Genomic DNA, 25,732 nt, shown 5'->3' on the forward strand with positions numbered 1-25,732 from the left:
ACAGCAGAGTGGAGCGGGAGGAAGCCAAAGGCCTGACTTGCAGAATGGCCGGGGCCTGGGAGCAAAGGGCTGTGTGTGAGCCCCTGGCTTCCAGTGAACTATTGTCATAAGTGCACAGCTTTGGGCTCCTGCTTTGCTGGGACCAGAGGCGCCCAGCTGAGAACCGTCCCTGACCCCCAGCCCCACCCCCATCCTTCAGCCTGGCCTGGCGGTTAAGCTTTAGGGACTCCTGCCCCAGTTCTGCGCTTGGCCAGCAGGGCCACCCTGGGAAGCTTTCCCATCCCCCACGGGCTTCCTCCTCCGTAACATGATGCTGGTAGGGGGACCACACCTCCCTTGGAGGGCTGTGGTCAAGAGGCCTGGGCGCCGGGAGCTGCTGTTCTTCTGCATTTAGTGTAGACTCTCTTTGACCTCAGCCAGGCCACTCTCCCCTTCCACCCTTCCTCCCTTCCTGCCACGCCAGCCTCCTTGGCCAGCCTCCTCCGGCATTCTGGAATGTGCCAGGCAGACTTCAGTCCTCGGGCCTTTGCAGTTGTGGTTCCTTCCACCCTGAAAACTCTTCCCTGGATCCGCACGTGGCTCCCTCACTCCCCTGCTCTTGCCCAAATGCCGCCCCCTCAGAGACACCCCTCCCCCCACTGTCCCCTCTCCCACTCGTTACGGACTTTTTTGTTTACTTGTGTGTTGTCTTAACTCCGTCTCACTCACTAGGATGTCATCTCTGGGAAGGAGGGACTATCTTACTCACTGCTGTATCCCCAGTGCTTAAAACAATGCCTGGCACATACTGAGTGCATAATAAAGAATTGTTGAGTGCGGGACCGAATAAGAGCCTTGAACGGGACGAATAAGAGCCTGAACGTGGTTAAGTGAGTGCACTCTGGCCTGGGTCACACCTGCCATGGAATCCTGGCTCTAATACATGCTGTGTGACCTTGGGCCAGCACCTCCCCTCCCTGAGCCCCACTTTCCTCCTCTGCAACATGGAGGCATTCACAGCACCCTGCTCACCGCCTCGTCTTGCACTAGTGTGGTGCGCGCACGTAAGGCTCTGTAGCTGGCCTCGCTGGTGTCCTCTGTCTCCAGCGCAGGGCACAGGTGAGCCACCTAGGGCTGTCCCCACCATGGGGACCCTACCAAATCTTAACTAACTCCTTCCACTCTGGGTGACCGGCTGTGGCACCCCAGGGTAGGGACGCCGTGGATAGATACTTCCCCGTGGCCAGAAAGGCTCCACAGGGAGTGTGATCCACGCAGGACACCAGAGTGCTGGGCATGTGCAGAGACCTGGGTGTTGGGGCTGAGGCTGAGTCTGGCTGCTTCCAGGCCTTTGTCTCCTTTGCAGGAAACAGCCCAAGAGCTGCAAGGGGCCAAGGGGGGCTACTGCTCTGATCGCGGCAGCAGTTACAGCCTTGGGAGTGTGTGAGTGTGAGAGAGAGAGAGAGATGGACAGAGAGCGAAAGAGACTGTCTGCGGACACCTGCAGGTATGGAGGAAGCTTCCAGCTGTCAGAATTGCTACCCCTGGTGTTTCCTGCACCAGAGTGTAAAATATGACACGTGTACAGAAAACTGCGTGAGACCTCCCTGTTCAGTCTAGTGAATAATCATAAAGCACACGCCCTTCTAACGACCACCAGATCAAGAAGACAAGCGTTGCCAGCACCCTAGAAGCCCCCTCCTTCGTGTGCTCTTTCCAGGTTTATCAAATAAATTCAGCCCTCTTTTCTTCCTTTTTTTTTTTTTTTTTTTTTTTTTCTGTTCTCGGGGCCCTCTCCTTTGTGGCCTCTCCCGTTGCGGAGCACAGGCTCCGGACGCGCAGGCTCAGCGGCCATGGCTCATGGGCCCAGCCGCTCCGCGGCACGTGGGATCTTCCCGGACTGGGGCACGAACCCGCGTCCCCTGCATCGGCAGGCGGACTCTCAACCACTGCGCCACCAGGGAAGCCCTCTTTTCTTCCTTTTAATTGTTGCCTGTTCGTTTGTGAATCATGAAAGATTACAGTTGCCCTCAAGAGATCAGAGAATCACCTGATGGACTCCCTTGGGCCTGTTGCCCAGCTAAGAGAGAAAAAACGCTTGCCGTGGTTAAAGTCCCCTGGGTCCCCTCCCGCAGGTACTCACTGTGCTTCCTTGTTGCTTCCATAAATAGTATCCCATATTGTTCTGCAGGTTTTAACACTGTATGTAAATGGCTCCAGACCGCCAGCACTCAGCTGCAGCTTGTTCTCAATAGGGTGGCTAAGTGAAGTCGCATGCTCCCCAGCATGGGTCAGATGGAAGCCTCTCCCCATAGCCAGATGAAAGCATCCCTGCCCCGGTGGAGCCGCAGGAGGGTGCTCTGGGGCTCCTCTCGGCTTGCCACCCCCTGCTCCAGCCGGGTGTGACGCCTCTGCCTCAAATGAAGGTGGGTAGTCCCTGTCCAGAGACGGCACTGCCAGCTTCCCAGGTTGACAATTGGGATTCAGCTGTAGGCCCATGACCTGTAAGGGGCCTTCCCTGACACTTGTAAGGTGTGAAGGGGGTTCTGGTACCATCCCAGATCTGTCACTTCCACGGAGGGGCCTTCCCTGGAGAAGGGTGAGACCCCCCCATACACATGGGAATGGATTGGGGGCTGGGTGCAGGGAGGGTCTCTTCTCTTCCCCTGCCTCCTCTGCCCCTCTGCTTCCCCTGTTAGCCAGTCTCATCCAGCCTTTCATGGAGAAGCCCTGTGGGGTGGAGATGACTATCAAAGGCTCTGGATCTGAAGGCCTGGGTTTGCTACCCAGCTCCGCCACCTACTAGCTGGGTGACCTTGGGCTTGTGGCTCCACTCCAGCCCCCCTCGGCCTCAATTTCCCCATTTGTAAAATGAGATTGTTACCAAGGTTATTTTATCCATGTAAAGCACTCAAAAGAGAGCTAGCACATAGAAACCTCTTAACAAGTGTTAGCTGAGAGTATTATTGTCATTATTGTCCCTCACTCTTTCACTGTGTGCCTCCTCTGAGTCCAGCCCTGTGCTGGCTGATGCCTGGGACAGGATGGTGACCTGTCTGCCCGAGGCCCTGCCCTCATGTCCAGTGATGGGAGACAGACACAGCACTAAGCAGTGACAGCCCAGAGTGACCCTGAGGAAAGCACAGGCCCGAGGGTCATGGCTTTGGTGGAGGAGGCCCCCCCCGAGAACTTGAAGCAAGCCCTGGCTCCATCCTAGGAAATCAGGGAAGGCTTCCTGGAGGAGGAGACATCTGCGCTGAGGGCTGTAAAAGGAGTAGGAGTTAGTGTGTGGAAAGCTGTGCATTCCAAGGAGAATGAATCGCATCTTCTAAGGTGGGAAAGGGTCTGGCATTTTCAGTAAATTATTAATATATTTTTTAAATTATTAATATTTTTAATTAAGCTTTTTATTGTGAGATCATTGTAGATTAACTTGGACGTGTAAGAAATAACACAGAGAGAGCCCCTGTACCCTTTACCCAGTTCCCCCAATAATAACATCTTGCGAAATTATGGTTAGTACAAGACCACAACCAGGATATTGACACAGATACAGTCAAGATATAGAACATTCCAGCACAAGGATCCCCCCGATGCCTTTTTATAGCCACATCCCCTCCCTGGCCTGTCCCTAACTCCTGGCAAGCACTCATCTATCTGTTCCCCATTCTTATTATTCTGTCATCTCAGCGTTACGTAAATGGGATCATACTGTACGTCCCCTTTTGGTGTTGGCTTTTTTTCACTCAGCACAGTTCTCTGGAGATTCATCCAGGTTGTTGCCTGTGTCAATAGTTCATTCCTTTTTCTTGCTCAGCAGTGGACGTGCCATAGTTTATTGAACCATTCACCCATTGAGGGGCATCTGGGTTGTTTCCAGTTTGGGGCTATTAGAAATAAAGCTGCTATAAACAGTCTCATACAGGTTTTTGTGTGAATGTAAATTTTCGGTTTTCTGGGACAGATACCCATAAGTGCAATTGCTGGAAAGTAAGGTAGATGCATGTTTAAAGGAACTGCCAGACTGTTTTCCAGAATGACTGTTCCATTCTGCATTCCCACCAGCAGTGTATGAGCGATCAGTTTTTCTGTGTCCTCACCAGCATTTGGTGTTATCACTATTTTTTATTTTGGCCGTTCTAATAGGCATGTAATGATAACTCATTGTGCCTTTCATTTGCATTTCTCTAATGGCTAATGATGTTGAACATCCTTTCATGAGCTTATCTGCCATCTGTGTATCCCCTTTGGTGAAATGTCTCATGTCTCCTGCCCATTTTCTAATTGGATTGTTTGGGGTTTTTTTTACTGTTGAGTATGGAGAGTTCTTTATCACTTCTAGATATTAATCACTTGTCAGATATGTGCTTGCAAATATTTTCTCCCAATCTGTGGCTTTTTATCCTCTTCACGTGGACTTTTGCAGAGCAGAAGTTTTTAATTTTGATGAGGTCTGCTTTATTAATTTTTCCTTTTACGGGTCATGCTTTTGGTATCAAGTCTGAGGACTCTGTGCTTAGCCCTAGATCCTGACGATTTGTTTGTTTTCTAAAAGTTTTATAGTTTCACATTTTATATTTAAGCCTGTGATCCATTACGAATGAAGGTTTGTGCAAGTGTGAGGTTTAGATGAAGGTTCATTTTTTAGCATAGGGATGTCTGATTGTTCCTGTACCATTTGTTGAAAATGCTGTCTTTCCTCCGTTGAATTGCTTATGCTTCTTTGTCAAAAATAAGTTACCACAGTGAGATACCACTTCACACCTACCAGGATGGCTATTATCAAAAGAAGAAAGGAAAATAACATGTATTGGTGAGGATGCAGAGAAATTGGAGCCCTTATGGATTGCTGGTGGGGATGTAAAATGGTGCGGCTGCCGTGGGAAACAGTTTGGTGGTTTCTCAAAAGGTTAAATATAGAACTACCATATGACCCAGCAATTCGACTGCTAGGTACACATCCAAAAGAATTGAAAGCAGAGACTTGAACAGATATTTGTATACTTTAATGTTCATAGATGCATTATTAACAATACCTCAAAAGTGGAAACGATCCAAGTGTCTATCAACAGATGAATGAATAAACAAAATTTGGTGCATACACACAAGGGAATATTATTCAGCCATAAAAAGGAATGAAGTTTTAATTTATGCTACAAGGTGGGTGGACCTTGGAAACATGCTTAGTGAAACAAGCCAGACATAGGAGAAATATTGTGAGATTCCACTTACGTATTCCACCTAGCGTAGGCAGATTCATAGAGAAGGAAAGTAGAATAGAGGTTACCTGAGGCTGGGGGGAAGGAGGGAGTGGGGAGCTATTGTTTAATGGGTACAGGATCTTTTTTGGGGATAATGAAAAAGTTTGAGGCATAGGCCTTGAAGGTGGTTCCACAACATTGTGAATGTATTTAATGCCACTGAAGTGTACACTTTACAAATGGTTAAAAGATAAATATTATGTATATTTTACCACAGTGAAAAAAATCAATGTTTTAAAAACCAGTTGGGGGCTTCCCTGGTGGCGCAGTGGTTGAGGGTCCGCCTGCCGATGCAGGGGACACGGGTTCGTGCCCCGGTCCGGGAAGATCCCACATGCCACGGAGCGGCTGGGCCTGTGGGCCATGGCTGCTGGGCCTGCGCGTCCGGAGAGGCCACAGCAGTGAGAGGCCTGCGTACCGCAAAAAAAAAAAAAAAAAAAAAAAAAACCAGTTGGGTATATTTGTAAGGGTCTGTCTCTGGGTTCTCTATTCCGTTCACCGGGCTCTGTGTTTATCCCCACTGTCTTGATTACTGTGTTTATCCCCACTGTCTTGATTGCTGTGTCTGTACAGCTGGTCTTAAACTATCGGGGAAACTACTGGGGAAAGTGGTCTTCCCGTTTTGTTCACCTTTTTCACAACTGAGTTCTTCTAGGGCCTGGGCCTGGCATTTTTGGAGCCCCTCTCGCACTCCCTTTTGTAGAAGATGGCACCAGGACTTACCTACTTTCAAAGTCACCCTTGACACCTGCCTTGCCCTCAGCCCCCCGTATCTGACTCATCAACAAATGAGTTGCTTTTTTGGGGGCAGACATAGCTCTGGTCTGTGCCCCTCTCTCCGTGTCCAGCCATACTGGCTGCTTTCATCAGTCTCCTGGAACACTGCTTCCGTCTCATCACTTGTCCGCACACCCTCTCAGGCCCCCTTGATCCCATCCTCCACAGACAAGGCAGCCAGAGTTACATCTCCCAAATACCAGCCCGTCCTCAGCGCCTGCCTCTGCTCCCCCGCCTCCCTGGTGGCCTGGCTCCTGCCCTGCTCCAGCCTGGCTCCCCCACACTCTCAGCCCTCCAGCCACCTGTCTCCGCTGGAATTTCACACTTCATCAGGCGATGCTGGACTGCAGGCCCCAGCGGGCAGGGGCCATGCTGCCCCGTCACACCAGCTGGGACTGGACTTGGTGCATGCGCATTGGATTTCTATTGACAAACTCCATGAATGTGGGAAGGAGCCCATGGTTGGGGGTGGTGGTGGGGAGATGAGGTTGGAGACGTGGGGATAGCTGGGGTGGGTTTACAGAGGTCTCCCTGACCCTTACAGAAAAACAGGCAAAGGCTTTTTTTTTTTTTTCCGGCCATACCACATGGCATGTGCGATCTCCCCAACCAGGGATCAGACCCGCGCCCCCTGCACTGGAAGCACGGACCCAGAAAGTTCCAAAATAAAACTTTTTTTTTTTTTGGCCATGCCGCGCAGCATGCAGGAGGCAAAGGCTTTGAAGAGACACTTAGCAGAAAAGGAATTGTGGTGCTTTTATAAATATGAAAGGATGCACAATTACTAAGTACAAAAACGCAAATGAAAATTAGGCCGAGAGGGGCCAGACTTCACCTGTCTGACTGCGGAAGATGGGAGAGTTTGACAACACCCTGGGCATGAGGCCGAGGGAGGGGCTGAGAACGGGCGACTTGGCAGTGCTGAGCTTTGCCCGGCAATCCCACTTGTAGGCATTTGGCCCACAGACATGCTGGCACACCTGTGAAATGACATCTGCACACGGTTATCGTTGCTGCACCGTTTGTAAGAGCAAATGCCTGGAAACCACTGACCTGGCCCCATGGGGACTGGCTCAAGACATCGTGGCCCTTCCACACAGCTGCTAAAGCAACAAGGCTGTGCTTTGCAGAGATGGAAGCATGGAAAGATCACTAGACATATATATATTTTTTATTTAAAATCCTAATTTTAAATTATTAGCCTACCTAAGGCATAAATGTATAGTATGATCAGTTACTTTAAAGGGAAAACCCACGTAACCCCCGCCTCCATTTGAAGACACAGATGGTTCCAGCCCCCCAGAAGCCCGTCCCAAGCCCTCTTGCCCCCCGGAGGCAGCTTCTCCCCTGATTTTTGAGGCAGTCGCTGCCTTGCTTTTCTCTTTGGTTTTGCTACCTCTGTATGCTTCCCTAAAGAGCATATTTCATTTTGTCTGGTTTTAAACTATTTCTGAACAAAGTCCTAGGATGTATCGGGTTTTGTTTTGCTTCTTCTGTTTAATATTGTTTTTGATGTCCATCCAACGTAGCTGTGGGTCATTCATTCTCACTGTTGTTTGCTGTTCCACGGAGCTGGTAGATCACAGTTCATCATCCATCTCCTGTAGACGAGCGTTTGTGTTGTTTCCAGTCCCTCGCCGATTCAGACTGTGCTGTGTGAACCTTCTCATGTGTGTCCCTGGGTGTAGACGTGGGAGAGCACTTGCCAGGTCCCCAGTGTGTCTTCACCTCGACTGGATACTGCCAAATTCCTCCTGGTGCCAACGGCGCAGAGGGGCCGAGGAATGCTGTTGGCAAAAGCATCGTACGTGTGGTGCGCTGCCATTTCTGGCTGTTTTAAAAGTGCGTAAGCATCTCTGTGTGCGCGCGTGTGCACACACACGTGCATAAGCTCTCTCAGAAAGAAAACAAAGAAACTCCAGTAGAGGTGGCTCCAGGGCTGAGCTGGGGTGGGGCAGGGCAGGAGGGCATCGTCCTGTCCCTGTTTTCCCTTTGGTGCCATTGGCTTTTGAACTATGTTCCATATTATAAAGGGACAGAGACTGAGACAGAGTGAAGGAAAGGAAAGGGAGGGGATAGATGAAGCCTAAATGTGGCAGAATGTTAATAGTTGAGAATCCCAACGATGGATTTTATGGGGGTTCATTGGTTTAGTCTCTAGCTTGGGGTGTGTTTATAAAGTTTCGTAATGAAGATCTGTTCCGGTGTGAGAGGCTCTTGAACCGACCTCTCCTTGCCCCTGAGGCCTGTCCCAGGAGGATCCCTTGTTTCCAGTGAGACGTCCTCCTGGAGGAGGGGTGCTCCCTCCTTCCTCCCCCCTCCCCGGTCCCTTCCCTTGGGACCTAGTTTCCCTGGCTGGTCAGAACTGCCCAGTCCTGACCGCCTCCTTCACCAGAGCCCAAACCAGCCGGTCTGGTTTGGGGAGCCCGCCCCATTTGGCTCTCCTCTGGGTGGCTGCCTGACAGGTGCTCCACCCTGATGGGGGAGGGGGCGGCCTGGGATCTGGGGCGTGGGGGGGGGAGCGGGAGGGGCCAGACCTGCCCTGCCGTGGCCCCAGGCCTGGCCGGGAGCCCCTGGCTTAGTGAGCAGGTGGTAGACAGAAGGGGGTAGGTGGGATTTCCAGGCCCTTGGAGCCAGTCAGTCCTCCTGGTCCCCGTGGTAAAGTCCTGGAGGAGTCGGTCTGGGGCAGAAGCTGTGGTAGGGTGCCGGAGCAGGGGAGTGGGAAGGACCCAGGCACCTCTGTCCACCTGCCGCCCGGGCCACCTGCTCGCTCACTGTTCTCCCTGGGCTGCCCGTCAGCCGAGTACCCGCCCAGGGCCCAGGACCCTGCTTGAATCTGATCATTGCTGCCGCTCACACGACCACCACCCCCCACCCAAGTCAGGGGGCAGTCCTACTCTTCTGTCCGCCCCCAGGGCAGGCAGTTTGGTCGGGTTTGTTCACTGCTGAATTGCCAGGGCCTCCGACAGGCTTGCCTGGTATGTGCCAGGAGTGGGGCGAATGTGTGAACCAATGGGGGAGACAGGTCAGGGACGGTGACAGCCTGAGGGTCAGCGCGGGGATGGAGCCCGGGGTGTCAGGGAAGGCTTCCTGCAGGAGGGGCTGCAGTAAAGGGATGAACTGGGCAGCCCCGGCCCCTGCCCCCCACAGGGGAGACAGAAAGAAACAGATTTCGTGCCAGGAGCTGTGCCCCGGGCCAAGGAAGGCTTCTCAGAGAAAGTGAGATCTGAAGCGGGGAGAAGGTGTGAGGCAGAGGTGGGGTGCCCGTTCTAGATTCCCTTTCTCTGAGCGTCCTTTTCTCCTGTTCTGCGATAGGGGTTCTGGGCCCCCTAGCCTCCTGCTCAGAGTGGCTGGTCTAGGACACAGGCACTGGGACAGACGGCCCACTTGGGCAAGTCACTCGGCCTCTCCAGGCTTCAGTTTCCTCTGTTGTAAAATGGGCCTGATAAAGTACCTGCCCATTTAGGGCAGTGGTGAGCTAAAATGACTTAATGTGTGTCGATGCTGAGAGGAGGACCTGGCCCAGAGGAAGTTCTCTGGAAAGTTGGGCCACTTATTTTCAGAAAGGTTAGTTACATCCTGGCAAGACAGCCAGCATAGCGACACAGGAGTCCCAGCCGTCCCCACCTTTCCCTCTCCACATTCCCGCCATCCAGCCCCACTCTCACGCCTAGGTATTTCCGTGGCATGGGGGTGGCGGCTGTTTACCGTGATCTCCCCTGGTGAGGCCGCAAGTCTCGGGTTCATCCTGATGGGTGAGTGGGGCAGAGCAGCAGGGGCCCCCTTCGTTGCACCCTCTGGGGCTCTTACTGGCATCGCAGCCTGGGTGTGCAGGGAGAGGGGGACACAGCAAGCCCCGGATCTCCAGCCACCCTCCCCGTCAAAGAGGCCACTCATCCCCCATCTCTGTGTCCTGCACCACAGCCCCAGCCAGTGTTTCACACCTGGCTGCCCCGCCAGCCACTCTCGGGCACTCAGCCCCATGCTGAGCCACTGTTTCTGGCCCCTGGCACCTGGCCTGGCATAGGGAGTGAGATGGGGGTGTGCGTGTGTGGTGGGAGACTGACCCTGCCAAAGCAGGGGCTGTGGTTGGGTCCCCTGCTCCTGTGTCCCTGCCCAGCCCTCCCTCCGCTGGGACAGTTGTGGGCCCCACGGCTCAGGCTTTCCAGGCTCAGCCCCGCCTCCCTCCGGCCCTCCCTTCACCCTCCACCCTTCCCCTCCCCCTCCCATGGGCTGGAGCCACAGCCAAGCTCAACTCCTGCCAGGGCAGGGCCGCGTCACCAGCCGCTGCCAGGGAGGCCAGGGCGCAGAGCCCAGCCAGCTCACCTCCGTGGGCAGGGGAACCCCTTGATCCCAGCTCCCTGATCTTTCAGCTGGAAGCCTCTGTCTGCCGGCCTGCCCCACTGCGGGTGGCCCAGGACAGAGGGAAGAGGATGGTGGAGGTGAGCTGGCCCAGGCCTTGGGGAGGAGCGGAGGAGGGGGAGGGCTGCCTGGGTGTGCAGGAGGGCAGTCCGGACACAGGGCCACCTGAGCCAGCGTAAGCACGTGCGCCAGGGGCCACACCTGTCTTGGGGCCAGGGGCGGGGTGGCTGTGTGTGTGCCCGTGTGGGCGGTGGCAGGCGTCTATCTGCTGGGGCTTAGCCCACACCTCGGCGCGGGTCCCCCCGAGCATGTCTGTGGGAGCGCATTCCTGGGGTCTGGTCTGCATGGAGGTGTTTCCAAGGGGTTGTGCCTCCCTGGGCCACTGGTGACCCTGGGGCTGGCTGTGGGCATGCCTGGGTCTGTGTGCGGGTCTCATGGTGTAACTCTGTCTCAGGAGCGCTCCTGGGTGTGTGGAGGGTCTTGGGGTCTGCCTTCCTAGTGAGTCCAGCCATACAGAGCATTTGTGGGGCTGTGTGTGTGAGCATGTGGCTGTGTTTCTAGGTGGTGCCTAAAGTCCGTATCATTGTGTTATTTGGCTCCCGCAGGATCCTTGTATGTGACTCTGGGTCTCTCTGGAGTCCCTCCATCTCAGGGGTGAACGGGTCTTTACGTTGTTTGTGGAAGGGCCCCGGGTCCTTGACTTCTTGGGGTCCCAGCCGTGGGTCCCCAGTGTTGCGGCCCTTTCGTTCTGAGAACTTCCTCTGAGCCAGGCCCCTCTTAAGACTGCTTTCCCCACCTTCTCCCATGACACCTCCCAGTTGCCTCCGGCCCACTTACTGAGGCTCGGGGTGGGATGTTCCCTCCTGTGCCCAGGCCCCTGTACAGCTGCCAGCAGGGTACCCGGGTAGTGTGGGGCAAGCGGCTGCTCCGTCTCGGGCTGCTTGGGGACTTTTCCATGCAACCAGTGTGTGTGTTCTCGTGTTTCTGTGGTTGTGTGGCTGGATGTCTGTTTTGCATGTCTGTGTCAGTCTCTGAGGACAGCTGTGCACTGTGGAGCGACTTCATTTGCTTCTGTGTCTTGGGGGTGTGTGTGTGTGTATGGCGGGGAAGGGCTTAGGTTGGAGGGGCCTGGGAGGCCACTGGAACCTCTTTTCTACCTGTTGCCCCCTCCCTCCTTCCTGCCCCACCTCAGGGGAGGAATGAATGAAGTCGAATCTGATTTCCCCAGTCCCTGGGGGCTCGCCCACACTCTCAGGTTTGTTGTGGCATCCATCCCCACCCTGGGCACCTCTGGGGGGTGAGGGACACCAGCAGTGCCCTTTGTGTCTGTGCTCTATTGAGCCTGGCCAGGCGGGGAGGGGGCACCTGAGCCTGGGGCTGCCACAGGAGCCGCCTGGCCTCCCTGGGGGCTTAGAGCACCTCGGGGTAAAGGAAGCGCCATCTGTGCATTCAGCCACTCTCTGAGCTGTGCCTCGCCCTGTGCTGGGCAGGGCCGGGGACACAGGGTGGCTAAGAGGGCCCCAGGCCCTGTCCTTTGGGAGGGCAGGGGTCATCAGAGCATGATGGGGGCCCATTATGCTCCCCCATCCCAGCCCTGGAGAAGGACGGTCTTAAACAGAGGTAGTCAGACTGGCACATTTGCTCTGGGAGACCGTGCTCAGCATCCTCTGTCCTTTACTTGTTCCTTCCTTTATTCGTTCAGCAGTAGCAGCAGCAGTGCCAGTAATGATAACAGCAGCTAGGCTGTAGCAGTGAGGGCCCACTCGGCGGCAGGCGCTGTTCTGAGCGCTTGGCGTGGGTCATCTGGTTCGCTCGTCCAAACACTCCCAGGAGATAGGGACCATCGTTACCCCCAGTTTGCAGGTGAGGACACGGAGGCCCAGAGTCACTTGCTCACGGGCACACAGCTTGGCAGTGGTGGAGCGGGCACGAGCCTGGGCCATCTGCTCTTACTCGTCGGCTGCCTTCCGAGTCCTTGTCCGGCACTCAGTGCAGAGGCCTGCTGAGGGGAGGATGGCGCTTACGTGGCCAGAACACGAGAGCAGGCTGCTCGTCACTTCCCACATGCGACTCCAGGCCCTGCTCCCCAAGGCTCGGGTGGCCCTCGATCTGTGTCTTTTCATGGGCTTTCACCCATCGTGGGGAGCGCGGATCTCTGGCGGCACACCCCCTGTATGATGTTCTTCTTGCTTCTGGCCAAAATGTACCACCACTTCCTCCAGTTCCCAGCCTAGGCCGTGTGGTGGGGAGGGCCTGGGGAAGTGGGCTCACAGCCGGGCGCTCCTTGTGTTTGGAACACACACCAGGTTATTCACTGAATAGCTGGATTCAGTCTCTAAAGAGGCTCAGTTCCGTCACAGGCATCAAGGTCAGATTTCCAGGCAGTGTGGACAGGCCTTGGGGACTCCTGGCCGCCCTCTGCCCCACCACCCTTCCCTGCACCTCCTCAGGGTCCAGCCTCATCGCTTTGGCGATGACATCACTCATTCGTTGCACAGATATTTACCAGGTACCTGCTGTGTGCCAGGCCCTGCTCTAGCTGCCAGGGGTACGACAAGAATGAGACAGACAAAGGTATATAATGCCAGATGATAATAAATGCCACAGAGAAGTATAAAGCAGGGGTGCAAATTTTGTCAGGGGGTCAGGGAAGGCCTCCCAGAGGAGGTTTTCTTTGCACTGAGACCTGAAGATCAAGAAAGGGGAGCCATGCAGCTCTGGGCAGAGGGAACAATGGGTGCAAAGGCCCTGAGGCTGGAACAAGCTTGATGTGTCCAAGACTGCAAAGGAGGAGGCCAGCGTGGCTGGGGTGAAGTGCAGGGAGGAGATGGGGTCCCTTGGTGGCAGGGCCCAACTGGGCAGGGCCTTGCTAAGTCACGGTAGGGAGTTTCATCCAGGTGGGGAGCCCTGCAGAGTTTTGTTTAACATTTCTTCAGATTCCCTGCTAACCACAGCAGCCTTTCTGATCTTGGTTTTGGTCATCGGAAGCAGAGTTGTCTCTGTTCATGTTCCTGTCCCATAAACCTCTGAGGTCCTTTGTCTGGAGTAGAAGCTTTGGCTGGAGCCAGGGCTGCTGGGAAGCGGGAGGCTTAAGGGGGCAGTGACAGGCCTTCTCCGTGGGTCAGTCGACGCTTTTGTGCCCTGGCGCTGGGCAGCCCTGGGCAGTGACTTCTCCTCTCTGGGCCTCAGTTTCCTAGTTTGGGAAATAGGAGGGAAGAGGACTCTCCACCCACACACCCAAGAACAACTGGGAGGGTTCACCGTGGCCTGGTCTGCATGCCTGGTGCAGGCATAGGCCAGAGTCAGCGCTGAAACACGTGTGTCCCCTCCATCCACCCAGCAGCCACTGAGGGGAGACCTGGGATCCAGCCTGTAACCAACCAGAGCATTGCTCCTGCCTGCGCCGAGCCACCGACTTAGCAGGGAGACAGCAGACACAATCATAACCATACAACATGTTAGGTGATGCTAAGGGCTGGGAGAGAATGGACTGGATGCCAGGATGCCAGGCTCTGGGGGATGCAGCGACGGGCAAGACCAGACCAAGCCCCTGCCCCCGTGGAGCTCACGCTCCAGCTGTTGCAAAAGGTGGTGTCAGTCCTCAGCAATCCTGCCGTCTCAATCTCTACAGGGTGCCCAGAACCTGCCTATTCCTTCCGCCTCCACAGGCTCCACGTGGTCCCGTCCACCCTCTTCTCCTGCTGGACTGTCGCATCCTCCTCCTCCCAGGTGTCCCTGCTCCTGCCCTGCTCCCACACGCAGCCACCGGGAGCCTGTGAACACCTGAGTCTGGCCACATCCCTCCCCTGCTCAGAACCTTCCTGTTGCTCCGTCTCACTCAGGTAAAAGCCAGAGTCCTGGGGATTTCCATGGTGATCCAGTGGTTAAGACTTTGCCTTCCAATGCAGAGGGTGCAGGTTTGATCCCTGGTCGATCCCTGGTCAGGGAGCTAAGATCTCACATGGCTCACAGCCAAAAAACCAAAACGTAAAACAGAAGGAATATTGTGACAAATTCAATAAAGACTTTAAAAATGGTCCACATAGGGCTTCTCTGGTGGCGCAGTGGTTGAGAGTCCGCCTGCCAATGCAGGGGACACAGGTTTGTGCCCCGGTCCAGGAAGGTCCCACATGCCGTGGAGCGGCTGGGCCCATGAGCCATGGCCGCTGAGCCATGGCCGCTGAGCCTGCGCGTCCAGAGCCTGTGCTCCGTGACGGGAGAGGCCCCAATAGTGAGAGGCCTGTGTACCGCAAAAAAAAAAAAAAATGGTCCACATAAAAAAATTTTTAAAAAGCCAGAGTCCTACGCACGGCCCACAAGTGCCTACACAATCTGCCCTTCTCTCTCACCTCACTCACCCGGCCCCAGCCACTCGGCCTCCTCTCTGCTCTTCGGCCACATCAAGCACGTTCCTGCCTCAGGACATTTGCACTGGCTGTTCCCACTGCCTGGGTGCTCCTCCAGCTACCCACAGGGCTCCCTCTCCTCTCTCCACTCGGGTCCCTGCTCAAGCGTCACCTCCTCAGCAAGGCCCTCCCTGACCACTTCACTGAAAATTCCCACCTCCCCTCACCCTCCACACCCTCCTGATCCCTGCTGTATTTTTCTCCTCAGCACTTACCACCTGACTTACTAGCTATTTTTCTGATTTATCTCATTTATTGACTGTCTCCTTTCCCCTAGGATGTGAGCTCTGCAAGGGCAGGGATATTCCTGACGCTCCTGGCGCCTCTGCCCCAGGCCTGGCAGAGATCAGTCCTCGGTAGACATTGATGATTGGATGGAGGGGTGGGGGGCTGAGTGTGATGGATCATTTGTGGGTAGAGTAGGTGTTTGCCAAGGAGGGGCTTGAGCACATGTCAGTCCCAAAGCGTGAGGCAGGGTCTGGGGACAAGGTGCCAGAGGGTTCCTTGGTGGAACTAGGCTCAGGGCAGGAGGAGAATGGGGGGTGGGGGTGGGGGACACGCAGGTGGGCCGCAAGAACTGAGCAAAGGTGTGAAGGAGGAATGGTGTGGGGTTTCGGGGGGCAGCGAGAGCCTGCCATGGGCTGCCACGTTAAGACTCCCCCTCCATCATCAGAGCACCGCCCAGGGAGGTAGGCGGTAAACTGAGGCAGGGAGGGGGCTTCTGGAGCTGGTGGGTGGAGATCACGGCAGAAGGGTGGGCGGGAACCAGCGGTGGAAGCGCTGAGCGCAGGCTGGGACCAGTGAGCCCTTCCTCATCGCCCCCTTCCTGCTTTAGTTTCATTTTGGTGACGAGGAAGGGGTGGCCGTGGCCCCTGCCGCATCCTCTGCTCTGCCCCTGCGCCCTGGGGCCCTGGCTGAGTCAGCTCCCTCCACTGCCGGGGTGATGGGGGGACAGCTTTATTCAGGGCTGCTGGAGCAGGTGGAGGGCAGGAGGGAAGGAGCCCTCTACACGCGCACGCACACACACTCCCTTGACCGTGTTGTCACACCAGCAGATCTGGCTCTTCCACGTGCGCTGACTTCCTTGGTGGGGAGGGCGGTGCCATTTTCGTGTCATGAAAGGTCTGATGGTGGAACGTGTGAGCGTGGGGGTGACTGGGAAATTGGAAGCTTTTGCTAGGACAGGTCGGAAACTGCCCGTCCCGCATGTGAAATAATTCAAAAGACTTTTTTTTTTAATTGAAATAAACATTTTAGAGTAGGATGGAAATGTGCCTGCATTTGAGGGATCAAGCACTGGGCTTCGGAGGCATCTATGCCCCGGCTGGTGGCTGCAGGCTGCACCCTGTGCTCCTTTGTGCCGTGTCGCTGGGGTCACTGCTTCACCCTCTGCCTCTGAGTTCCAGGCGTTTCTCTGCCAGAGTTTCACAGGTACTGCCTGGGCAGAGTCTGAGGTGTCTGAGCAGGGGTGTAGCATAGCGGGTACAGGCGAATGTGTTCGTTCACCAGGTGTTCCTTGAGTGCCTGCCACGCAGTGTTGTAGGCATTGGGGTACAGTGGGGAGCAAGACAGAGGACAGGCCCTGCCCTGGTGGAGCTGACATTCTAGTGGAAGAAGCAGACACTGAAGAAGCTCACGCACGCAAACACATACACGCACAGTATATGGTGAACGCAGTGAGGAAACATAAAACAAGGAAAGGGGCAGAGAGGGTGGAAGGGCAGGAACAGGGACATGCGTGTGCAGACGTGGGTGGAGGGAAGGAGGGAGGGAGCCATATGGAGGTCACTGAGAAGAGAGTTCCAGCACGGGGTGGGGGGGGGGTTGTAAGCTGCCAGTGCAAAGGCCCTGAGGTGGGGGCATGTCTGACGTTTGAAGAACAGTGAAGAGGCCAGAGTGGCTGGGGCAGAGTGAGCGAGGGGCCGAGTGCGAGGAGAGCTGACGGGCAGATCTCTCAGGACCTCGTGGGCCACGGGGAGGAGTTTAAGGATGTTGACTCTGTAGTGGATCAGACTGTCTTCCAGGCCCACCTCTGCTTGGTGACCTTAGCGAGAGATTTCACCTTTGTGAGCCTCAGTTTCCACATCTGCAAAATGGGAGTGAAATAGCCCCTCCACCTAAGTGCCGGGGAGCCGGTGAGCTCAGCATTGGCATCTGCGCAGGGTCGTGGGCCCCCCATGGTGGTGGTGCTGGTGGTGGTGGTAGGGGTGTGAGTACTGGGGCTAGCCTCAGTAAACCGCATTTGGGGTGGGGACTGGTGCTTGGACAGCTTTTCTGCTGCAGACCGACAGGCCAAAGGCCCGTGGAAAGGGCGAGTAATTCCTTATTCCTGGGTGGGGGGTGGCGGTGGTTGGAGCCCCACTTTGTGCTGCCTCCCACACTACCGCTGGGGGCCTGGGCAGGTTGGAGGAGCTGGGGACCCTCACCCCCAGCTGGGGTCAGGACAGGAGAGGAAGAGCAAGGTCTGGGTGTGGATAGAGAGGGTGGAGAAGGAGGGAGGAAGGGTTGGAGGCCAGGACCATGATGGTAATGACAAAAACAGAAGCACCACCGCAGGACAGGTGGGTAAGAGCCTGGACTTCGGTCCCCGACTGCCTGGGTTCAAATTCTAGGTGCCCTGAATAAAGGATTTCCCCTCTCTGAGCCTCAGTCTCCCCACCCGTGAACTGGGGATGATGAGCGTGTCTGTCTCACAGGTTAGCGGTGAGGATGGAATGCGATTAGACACAGGACACCAAGCAGACCCGGGCACACACGAGTCTCCAAGGACGCACCTGCCGTAACTCTGAGAACTGGCGGGGCCCGGGCTCTGTGTTAGACAGGGCTGGAGTCTTGTGTCCACTCTGCTTCCCAAGCTGTGTGACCTGGGCAAGTGGGGTGCCCTCTCTGTGCCTTGTCTTCCTTGTCTGTAACACAAAGCCCAAAACGGCCCCTTTGTCTGGGGTCGGGCGTGCAGATTAAACGAGGGACTCCAGGTCAAGTGCTTAGGAGAGGGGCCGGCACAGTAGGTGCTCCCTAAGTGTTGGCTGCTGCTGTGATAGTGACCGACATTTACCGCGCGCTTCCTTGCTGTGTGCGCTTGGCCTTGGGGCCATCAGTGCCTGGGTTCTCTGTGACTCCTTATAAGAACTCCAGGAAGCAGGTACTGTCATGGTCCTCTTTTAACAGAAGAGGAGACTGAGGCACAGAGCAGCTGAGCTGCTAGCCCAGGGCCATGCAGTGAGCTCCCACGGTGGGTCAGCTCACCCACACTTCACAGGCAGAGAGCTGGGCTCTTGGCCCTGAGCTGTCTGACCCCTAAATTCTGGGCTTGCCTGAGAACCCCAGCACCTACTCTTTGCCCGCCTCCTCTGCTGCTGGCACAGGCCCCTTTATATGTAGCAGCTCCTCTCCCTTCCGTGGCCCCCATAAAGTCAGGAGCTTGGGGACTTGGTGGGAAGGGGGGTTTCTGGTCGGGGGAGCCGGCAGTGCTTGGAGCTGCCCCAGGGTGGGGCTCCCGCCTGATCATTATAAACACGGTTGGTTCCTCTGTTTGTCCTGCCCTCCATGCAGCGCCCAGAGGGAAGGGCTGGCCCCGGGCAAATATCCGGAGGTGTGCCCCTCTGTCCCCTTCCCCTTCGGGTCACACAGGCAGCTGGGGGCGGGGCTGGGGGCGGGGTGCAGAGGTGGCTTGGGGGTTTGCGGCAGGGCTTCTGGGTCGGCTGCCCTGTCTTCCAGGCTGCCTCCTGCCCACCCCGTCTGGATCCTGAGCCCCTCCCTCTCCTGGGTTTAGTGAGGGGTCCTGTGGCTAACCCTATTCGTGCAGAGAGCTTGGAGCTGACTTGGGGCCCGCAGATCCTGGGCTGGGGGGCGGAGGATGGGTAGGCAGAGTGAGAGAGGCCAAGGTGAGGAGTGAGGCTGGGCCCAGGGCCAAATGGGGGCAAATCTGGGAAGGCAGTGAGGAGGTGGTGGGACATGGTATACACATCTGGAGGGATGGAGTGGAGTGGGGAAGATGGGGGAAGGTCAGCGGGTAGGGATGAGGCTAGGAGCTGGAACTGGGAGAGAGTCGAGGGCAGAGAAGCCTGGAGAGAGGACAGGGTAGGTCAGGGCCTCTGGCAGGTGGGCCAGGAATGGAGGCCTGGGCGGGCGGGATAGGCAGCGTTCCGGGGGCTGGAATGCGGGACTGCTGCTGAAGGGGCTCCTGGCTTGCAGGGTAGAGAACGGGCTGGGGCAGAGGGCCCCTCACCCTGGCCAGGCCTGTTCCACCCCAGAGCAGGCAGGGAAACTGGACCCCTGGGGGAGCCCTGGCTCTGGTCACCTGCTGGCCGAGAGGCCCAGGCCAGTTGAGGCAGGTTGGCTGCTGGGTCCCCACCCGCCTCCCACAGGGCGGCTCCTGCTGCCAAACCGGTTCCCCTGGATCACTGCCCACTGATGGCCCTACCTCTGGCCTGGGGATGGCAGCCTCTTCGTCCTTACCTCACAGAGCTGCTCCGCGAAAGGATCCGGGAGTGGAACCAGGGGCTGCAGGGGCCGCATCCCAGACACACGCAAGCATCCTTGCTAGGTCACGAGACTCACTGAGCTTGGGGCCGACCCTGTGCTGGGCACTGTGCCAGGCTCTGGGGAGCCAGCCATAAACCAGACAGAAATCCCCACCCAGTGCATTTCCCCTAGTTCTTTGGGTCTTCGTTCACACGGGCCCTCTTCTGGGAAACCTCCCTTATCCCCAGCCTGCCATCCCTCCAGGCTGGGTCTGGCACTCTGTGACCCCAGCGCCGACCACTCTGGGCTGTCAGGGGCTGTCTCAGTCACCGCAGTATCCCTAGCACCAACCAGCGCAAGGCTGGACACAAAGGAGTGAGTTGTTGCTGAATGAATGAACGAACGAATAATGGACAAATGATGTTTTCTTCCCACTTTACAGATGAGTAACCCGAAGCCCCAAGAGGAGACGTCTCGTGCCCAAGGGCACTTCTAGCACAGCCAGCATCAAACCAGGTCTGTGGGACTCAGGGCCCATGTGCGGGCTGGGGGGCAACACCTGGGCCCCCTTCCCCAGACATGGCTAGGAGTCATCCTAATCATCAGAAGGGCAAATGCCGCCGGGGCCCTCCCTCCGTGTCCCAGCCCTGCACCCAGCTCTGCTCGTATTAACTCATTAATCCTCCCAGCAGCCCTGTGGGGGCTGATCCAGCGCACAGACAGGTTAGGTCACTTGCCCAAGGTCACACGTAGTAGGCGACAGAGAGAGATTTGCACTCTGGCCATCTGGCTCCCCACCCATCATTTCTCTGGTCCCCCTATGGGACACCACCATCACACATGTCCTCTTCGGCCCCTTTGGTTTTTAAATCAGCTCTCATTGAGCATTTACTCTGTGCCGGTGCTGTTCTGAGTACAGGACTGGAGACCACAGGCCCTAAAGACAGGGACTGTTTGGTCTGTTAGTATCTGTTATGAAGTGGTTCTTTCCCCGCTCTGATCTTGGTGAGGAACTTCCCTCCTCTGAGCCTCAGTCTCCTCATCTGTAAAGTGGGCATATAGCAGTAAGGCTGCCTAGGGGTCACGCATAGGACAGGGGCTTGGTAACCATTTGTTGAACAAGTAACCAAAGGTATGTGGTGCTTCCAGCCCAGAGTGCAGGCTGGAAAAGCAGGGATAGTGTCAGCTGGCCTTCAGGAACCAGTCACTGAGCACATACTGTGTGCTGGGCGTGGCTGAGACAAGGGAGTGGGATGCCAGGAAACTGGGCAGGTGAGACCTGGCCTGGGGCATGAAAGTCTAGTGATGGGGGTTTTAAACACTGAACTAGTAAACACAAGACTGAGCAGCAGAATTTCCAGAAGTTAAACATGCTATGAAATGTGATGGAAGGACAGTGGGGAATGGGGACTCCTTTTCTTGGGGTGTTCAGGAAAGGAGTCACCAATGACTGTGAAGGAAGGGAGGGAGGGGACCATGTGTGTGGATACTGGGGAAGAGTATTCCCCACAGAGGGAACAGCCAGTGCAAGTCCCTGAGGTTTGGAAGCCAGTGTGAGTGAGAGGGAGAGATGAGAGCAGAGAAGTGATGGGGCAGGTCGTGTGGGGCGGGCCACGGGAAGACTGAGCTTCTCGCCTGAGTGAGGTGGAACCACAGGTGGGCTCTGAGCAAGGGGCCTGACTCGGGTGTTCACGGGCTCCCTTGGGCTGCATGTGGGGGACAGACTGGGAAGGGGCGGGGGGGAGTGGGGAGACCAGGGAGGAGAGGAGGATGGATGGGACCAGGGCGGGGCCAGAGGATCGAGGAGAATAGCACGTTCTGGCGAGCCGTCCCCTCCCACAGGCCTGCCGGCAGGAGCCCAACTCTGCACCCTCACCACGCTGAGAGCCTGGCGCCATGTTTGGGAAGAAGAAGAAGCGGGTTGAGATCTCGGCACCGTCTAACTTCGAGCACCGCGTGCACACGGGCTTCGACCAGCACGAGCAGAAGTTCACGGGGCTGCCCCGCCAGTGGCAGAGCCTGATCGAGGAGTCAGCTCGCCGGCCCAAGCCCCTCATCGACCCCGCCTGCATCACCTCCATCCAGCCTGGGGCCCCCAAGGTATGCTGGTGCCCACCACCGCCTCTCCTGACCCACGCCAACCCCCTTGGGGTGACCCCAGCCCTCAACCCCACACTTGACCCTGCGGCCAACACCTCCCCCTCCCTTGCTGAGCTCCACACAGACACGCCCCAGTCCTCACCTTTCACTCACCCCTCCACCCACTGATCCCTCACTTGGCCTCAACGCTGATGCCCCCCTTACCTTGCTGAGAACCCTACACTGACCTTGACCCTCCGACAGTCCCCCACACCAGCCCCAAGTCGTGCTCCTGTCCTTGGAGGCTCACGCCCTGAGCTCTGTGCTCCGGTCCCCAGCACCACAGACTTGTCCTGGGCCTTCACCGGGCCCTCATCTCAGGACGAGGGACAGACTCGTTCCCTCATGGCGACTGCCCCAAGTGCTCAGGGCTGGGCTGGGGGAGCCCAGAGGGGGCTCCTGACCAGCCCCAGGGTCCAGGCCAGCTTCTTGGAGTCGGTGACACCGGAGCTGAGCCCTGAGGGCCGAGGACGAGGAGGAGTCATTGGGGCAAATGGTGGAGAGGCAGGGCTTTTAGTAGAGGAAACGGCCCACATGAAGCATTGGGGGTTTTTGGTTTGGGTTTTTTCCCTGCCATCTGAGCAAAAGGGCAGAGTTGGGATTTGAATCAAGGTCCGTTTCCAAGGCCCATGTTCTTAACTCCTTTCCTGTCTCCGTGATCCCAGTGCCGGGCGTGGCCTATGGTGAGGCTGGTCTGGGGGCAGGGGCTGCGGCACCCCGCAGCCTGCGAAGCCGGCCTCGGAGCACGGACTTTATCCGAAGGGCAGTGGGAACCAGGAAGGGCCATGGGCCAGGGAACGCAACCCGGGTTGTTCGGAGGGGTGGAGATGGGCCGGCTGGTCAGCAGACTCAGCGCCAGGGGGCAGGCCCAGGGCTGACTCATCCTGCCCCGCCCCGGGCCAGCGGGGCGCGGAAGCTCTCCCCCAGGGTCTCCAGCTGGCAGCCCACTGAGGCGTTCATGTGCCCCAGGCAGGGGGCTTTTGGATACTTTGAATTCTCTGCCACTGCCTAAAAAAGCAAGAGGCTTCACATCCAAATCTCTATTTCTGGCTTCTCCTGACAGATCGGCTGGGGCCACTGGAGGGGCAGCTGCCACCGCAGGCGGGGTGCCAGCTCTTCTGGGCCCGCAGGCCCCACCCAGCCCACCTCAGTTCCATCCCCTACCCGGCCCTGTGGCTGCTTGTCTGCTGGTTATGCCCGCACTAGGGCGCTTCCTAAAATCTAGCCCCTGCTTGGCCTGCCAGCCACGAGCCCTACCTGGGACTGTGTCTGCCAGGAGGAAGGGGCACCTTAAGCCACACAAAGGTGCCACACGGGCTGGCACTCTCCTGGGGCCCCTGTGGGCGCTTGTGTTTGCTGCCCTCGGCTGAGAAACTCCCTAGTCCTCCCAGACCCTCCCCCAACCCCCAGGGACTTCTCGACCTCTTATTCCAGCACCAAAGCCTGACCAGGTGTCTCCCTTGCTTCGCTGGGCCCCTGGGCAAGGCCAGGCCTCTAGGCTGGCAGCCAAGCCCAGGAGAGGCCGGGGGCAGGGGCTGGCCCCACAGGGGTACGGCGGCCTGTAGGAGGGTTTTGTGGGATCTGTGTTTTCTGCACATTTGAAGTGGTTCTGGCTTTAGGATGTCTGGCAGCCTGTGTCCCTGCCTGCCAGTGATTGACGGCACAGGGCTGAGGGGCATGGGCTCTGCTCCCCTCAGCCTCCTCCCAGCCTGCCTGCCTTACTCACTCACGGGTTCAGCAAATACTTATTGAGCACCTTCTGCATACCAGCCAGAACAGAAACAGACAGGAGGAAGCCATGGCCTCCCTCACGATCATTGTACTGGGGGAGCAGGCCATGGACAGCTGTACGCATGCTTTACGTCAGCTGGTTTTAAGTACTCTAGAGAACAGGAAAGCAGGGGAGGGGGATAGGGAGTGTTAGGGGCTGCCGTTTCAGACCACGGGGCGGTCAGCGAAAGCCTCCAGCAAAGACCTGAAAGGGGGGTGTGTTGGGGAGGGGAGCTCAGGGCAAACTTGGGGGAAGACGTTCCAGGCAGTGTGAACAGCCAGTGCCTGAGGTTGGAGTGTGTCCGGTGTGTTTTAGGAGCAGTTAGGAGGCCCATGTGCCTGGAGCTGAGTCGGGGGCAGGGGGAACCCTGGAGGCTGTGACCTGGATCAGGATGGTGGCCATGGCGGGTGAGGGTGGGTTCAGGACAGGCTTTACACAGGCATTCGCATTTGCCAGCCTTGCTCCTGGGGCACTCCTGCACCTCTGCTTCGGGCCCAAACCTTTCTGACTCTCCCGTTAACCCACCCTCAGCCTCCAGAGGAACAGAGAGCGTGGTTTGGAGTTAAGAGCCCTGGCAGACTGCAGGGGAGGAACTGCCAGGCTGGGCCCCGGCCCCAGCATCCTGTAATTTGCAGCTCTCCAGGGCTGATTATGGAGTGGCATAGTCTCTGCCCTTCTTCCCCTGCACCCCACAGGGCAGGGACCGCCCCCCCGTCCGGAGAGCAAGAAAAAGACGGGTGCAGCCCACGGGGGGTGGGCGACAGCCTGTCGGATGGGCAGGCTTTCCTCCCGCTCCCCTCCTGCCACCCAAGGCTAGGTGCTGGGGGAGGGGCAGCAGGGGCCTCCCTGCTCCTGCCCGCCCCCCCTGCTGCCCCGCCCTGTCATCACCCATGGCATTTCTTCATTCCGTCTCTGTCTTGTCTCTGTGTGTGTGTTGTGTTGTCCTGTCCTCGTGTGTCGGATACACGTCCTGTGTCCCCCTCCTCCTTGCCCGGCCCCCACCCCGCCATTGCCCCGGACCCCAGACCATCGTGCGGGGCAGCAAAGGCGCCAAGGATGGGGCCCTCACGCTGCTGCTCGACGAGTTTGAGAACATGTCGGTGACGCGCTCCAACTCCCTGCGGAGAGACAGCCCGCCGCCACCCGCCCGTGCCCGCCAGGAAAACGGGATGCCCGTGGAGCAGGCCACCACGGCCAGAGGGGGCCCAGAGAAGGCGGGCGGTCAAGGCCGGGTCGCCGGTCGCAGCGAGGCGGGTGGCAGCAGTGGAGACAGGCGGCGGGTGGGGCCGGACAAGAGGCCCAAGTCTTCCAGGGAGGGCTCAGGGGGGCCCCAGGAGTCCTCCCGGGACAAGCGGCCCCTCTCTGGGCCTGACGTCGGCACCCCCCACCAGCCTGCCGGTCTGGCCAGCGGGGCGAAAGTGGCAGCTGGCCGGCCCTTTAACACGTACCCGCGGGCCGACACGGACCACCCATCCCGGGGCGCCCAGGTAACTCCTCCCCCTGCCCCAGGACCGCCCCATTGTCCCCTTGCCCGGAGCTTCCCCGTTGCCACCCACCGACTCCAACCTGTGCCCAGCCCACCGTCCATCTGCATCCTGACCACCATGTGTCTGTCCCACAGCCGGGGTCCCCGTCCCTCTGGCCCCTCCACTGACAGCCGCCTCTCTTTTCTGTTGCAGGGGGAGCCTCACAACGTGGCCCCCAATGGGCCATCGGTGGGGGGCCTGGCCGTTCCCCAGTCCTCCTCTGCCTCCCGGCCCCCCGCTCGAGCCCACGGCCCCCCCAGCCCTGGAGTGCTGGGCCCCCATGCCTCCGAGCCCCAGCTGGCCCCTCCAGCCCGCACCCTCGCCGCCCCCCCTGCGCCCCCCGCCCCCGGACCCCCCGGACCCCGCTCGCCACAGCGGGAACCCCAGCGAGTGTCCCACGAGCAGTTCCGGGCTGCCCTGCAACTGGTGGTGGACCCCGGCGACCCTCGCTCCTACCTGGACAACTTCATCAAGATCGGCGAGGGCTCCACGGGCATCGTGTGCATCGCCACCGTGCGCAGCTCGGGCCGGCTGGTGGCCGTCAAGAAGATGGACCTGCGCAAGCAGCAGAGGCGCGAGCTGCTCTTCAATGAGGTGGGCCTGCTGCCCCGCCCCCGCCTTCACCTCTCCTCCTGGGGCTCCTCCGCCCCATGGCTTTTGAGGGCACATAGGGGTGAGGAGGGGAAAGGGCCTTCGGGGATGGGGTTCCCCAGGGCTGGGTCCTGGGCCCGGCTCCTGTCCTCACTCGTCACACCTCCTCAGGCTGTCTCCTCTGTCCCCACGATACCCATGGCCACGGCTGTCCTGTTCCTGGCCAGGCCCCGAGCCCCAGCTCCAGGCTCCCTTAATCCCCCTGAGCCCCACCCTCTGCGTGCCTTCCAGGCCCCTCATACCCACCAAGTCCCATGCTGGCCCCGAAGCGTGTACTCCAAACCTGCCTCTCCTGGTTCCCTGTCTCAGAGAGGCCCCGCCACTCGGCCGGAGCTCTGGACCTCCCTGGCCCCCACCCCGGCTTGTCAGTCCTGAGCCTGTCACTCCTTCCCCCAT

The 25,732-nt window shown here is 57.8% G+C and overlaps 1 protein-coding gene and 1 long non-coding RNA gene across 5 annotated transcripts in view; one reads left to right on the forward strand and one right to left on the reverse strand.

Annotated features, from left to right (window-relative positions):
* PAK4 (p21 (RAC1) activated kinase 4) overlaps positions 1-25,732 on the forward strand; it is a 46,379-nt gene that overhangs the window by 15,095 nt on the left and 5,552 nt on the right. Inside the window, exons 1-6 of one of the 4 annotated variants that reach the window (XM_027079502.1) lie at positions 10,327-10,459; positions 14,048-14,221; positions 19,692-19,765; positions 21,092-21,349; positions 24,185-24,646; positions 24,839-25,279. In XM_027079502.1, coding sequence (XP_026935303.1) covers positions 21,146-21,349; positions 24,185-24,646; positions 24,839-25,279 — 1,107 coding nt within the window. In that variant the 5' untranslated portion in view covers positions 10,327-10,459; positions 14,048-14,221; positions 19,692-19,765; positions 21,092-21,145. Of the gene's footprint in view, positions 1-10,326; positions 10,460-12,081; positions 12,243-14,047; positions 14,222-19,691; positions 19,766-21,091; positions 21,350-24,184; positions 24,647-24,838; positions 25,280-25,732 lie in introns of those variants that run through there. The other 3 variants (XM_027079503.1, XM_027079501.1, XM_027079500.1) reach the window with 3 other exon arrangements.
* Positions 7,171-10,151, reverse strand: LOC113605852 (uncharacterized). Its single transcript, XR_003427378.1, has 2 exons — positions 9,726-10,151; positions 7,171-7,804 (listed from the first exon to the last, which is right to left on the reverse strand). It is a non-coding gene; the product is annotated as an uncharacterized LOC113605852 (long non-coding RNA).

Source organism: Aethalodelphis obliquidens, unplaced genomic scaffold, assembly GCF_003676395.1.
Source record: "Aethalodelphis obliquidens isolate GAN/ISIS:26980383/991018 unplaced genomic scaffold, ASM367639v1 scaffold43, whole genome shotgun sequence".
NCBI classification, from domain to species: domain Eukaryota; kingdom Metazoa; phylum Chordata; class Mammalia; order Artiodactyla; family Delphinidae; genus Aethalodelphis; species Aethalodelphis obliquidens.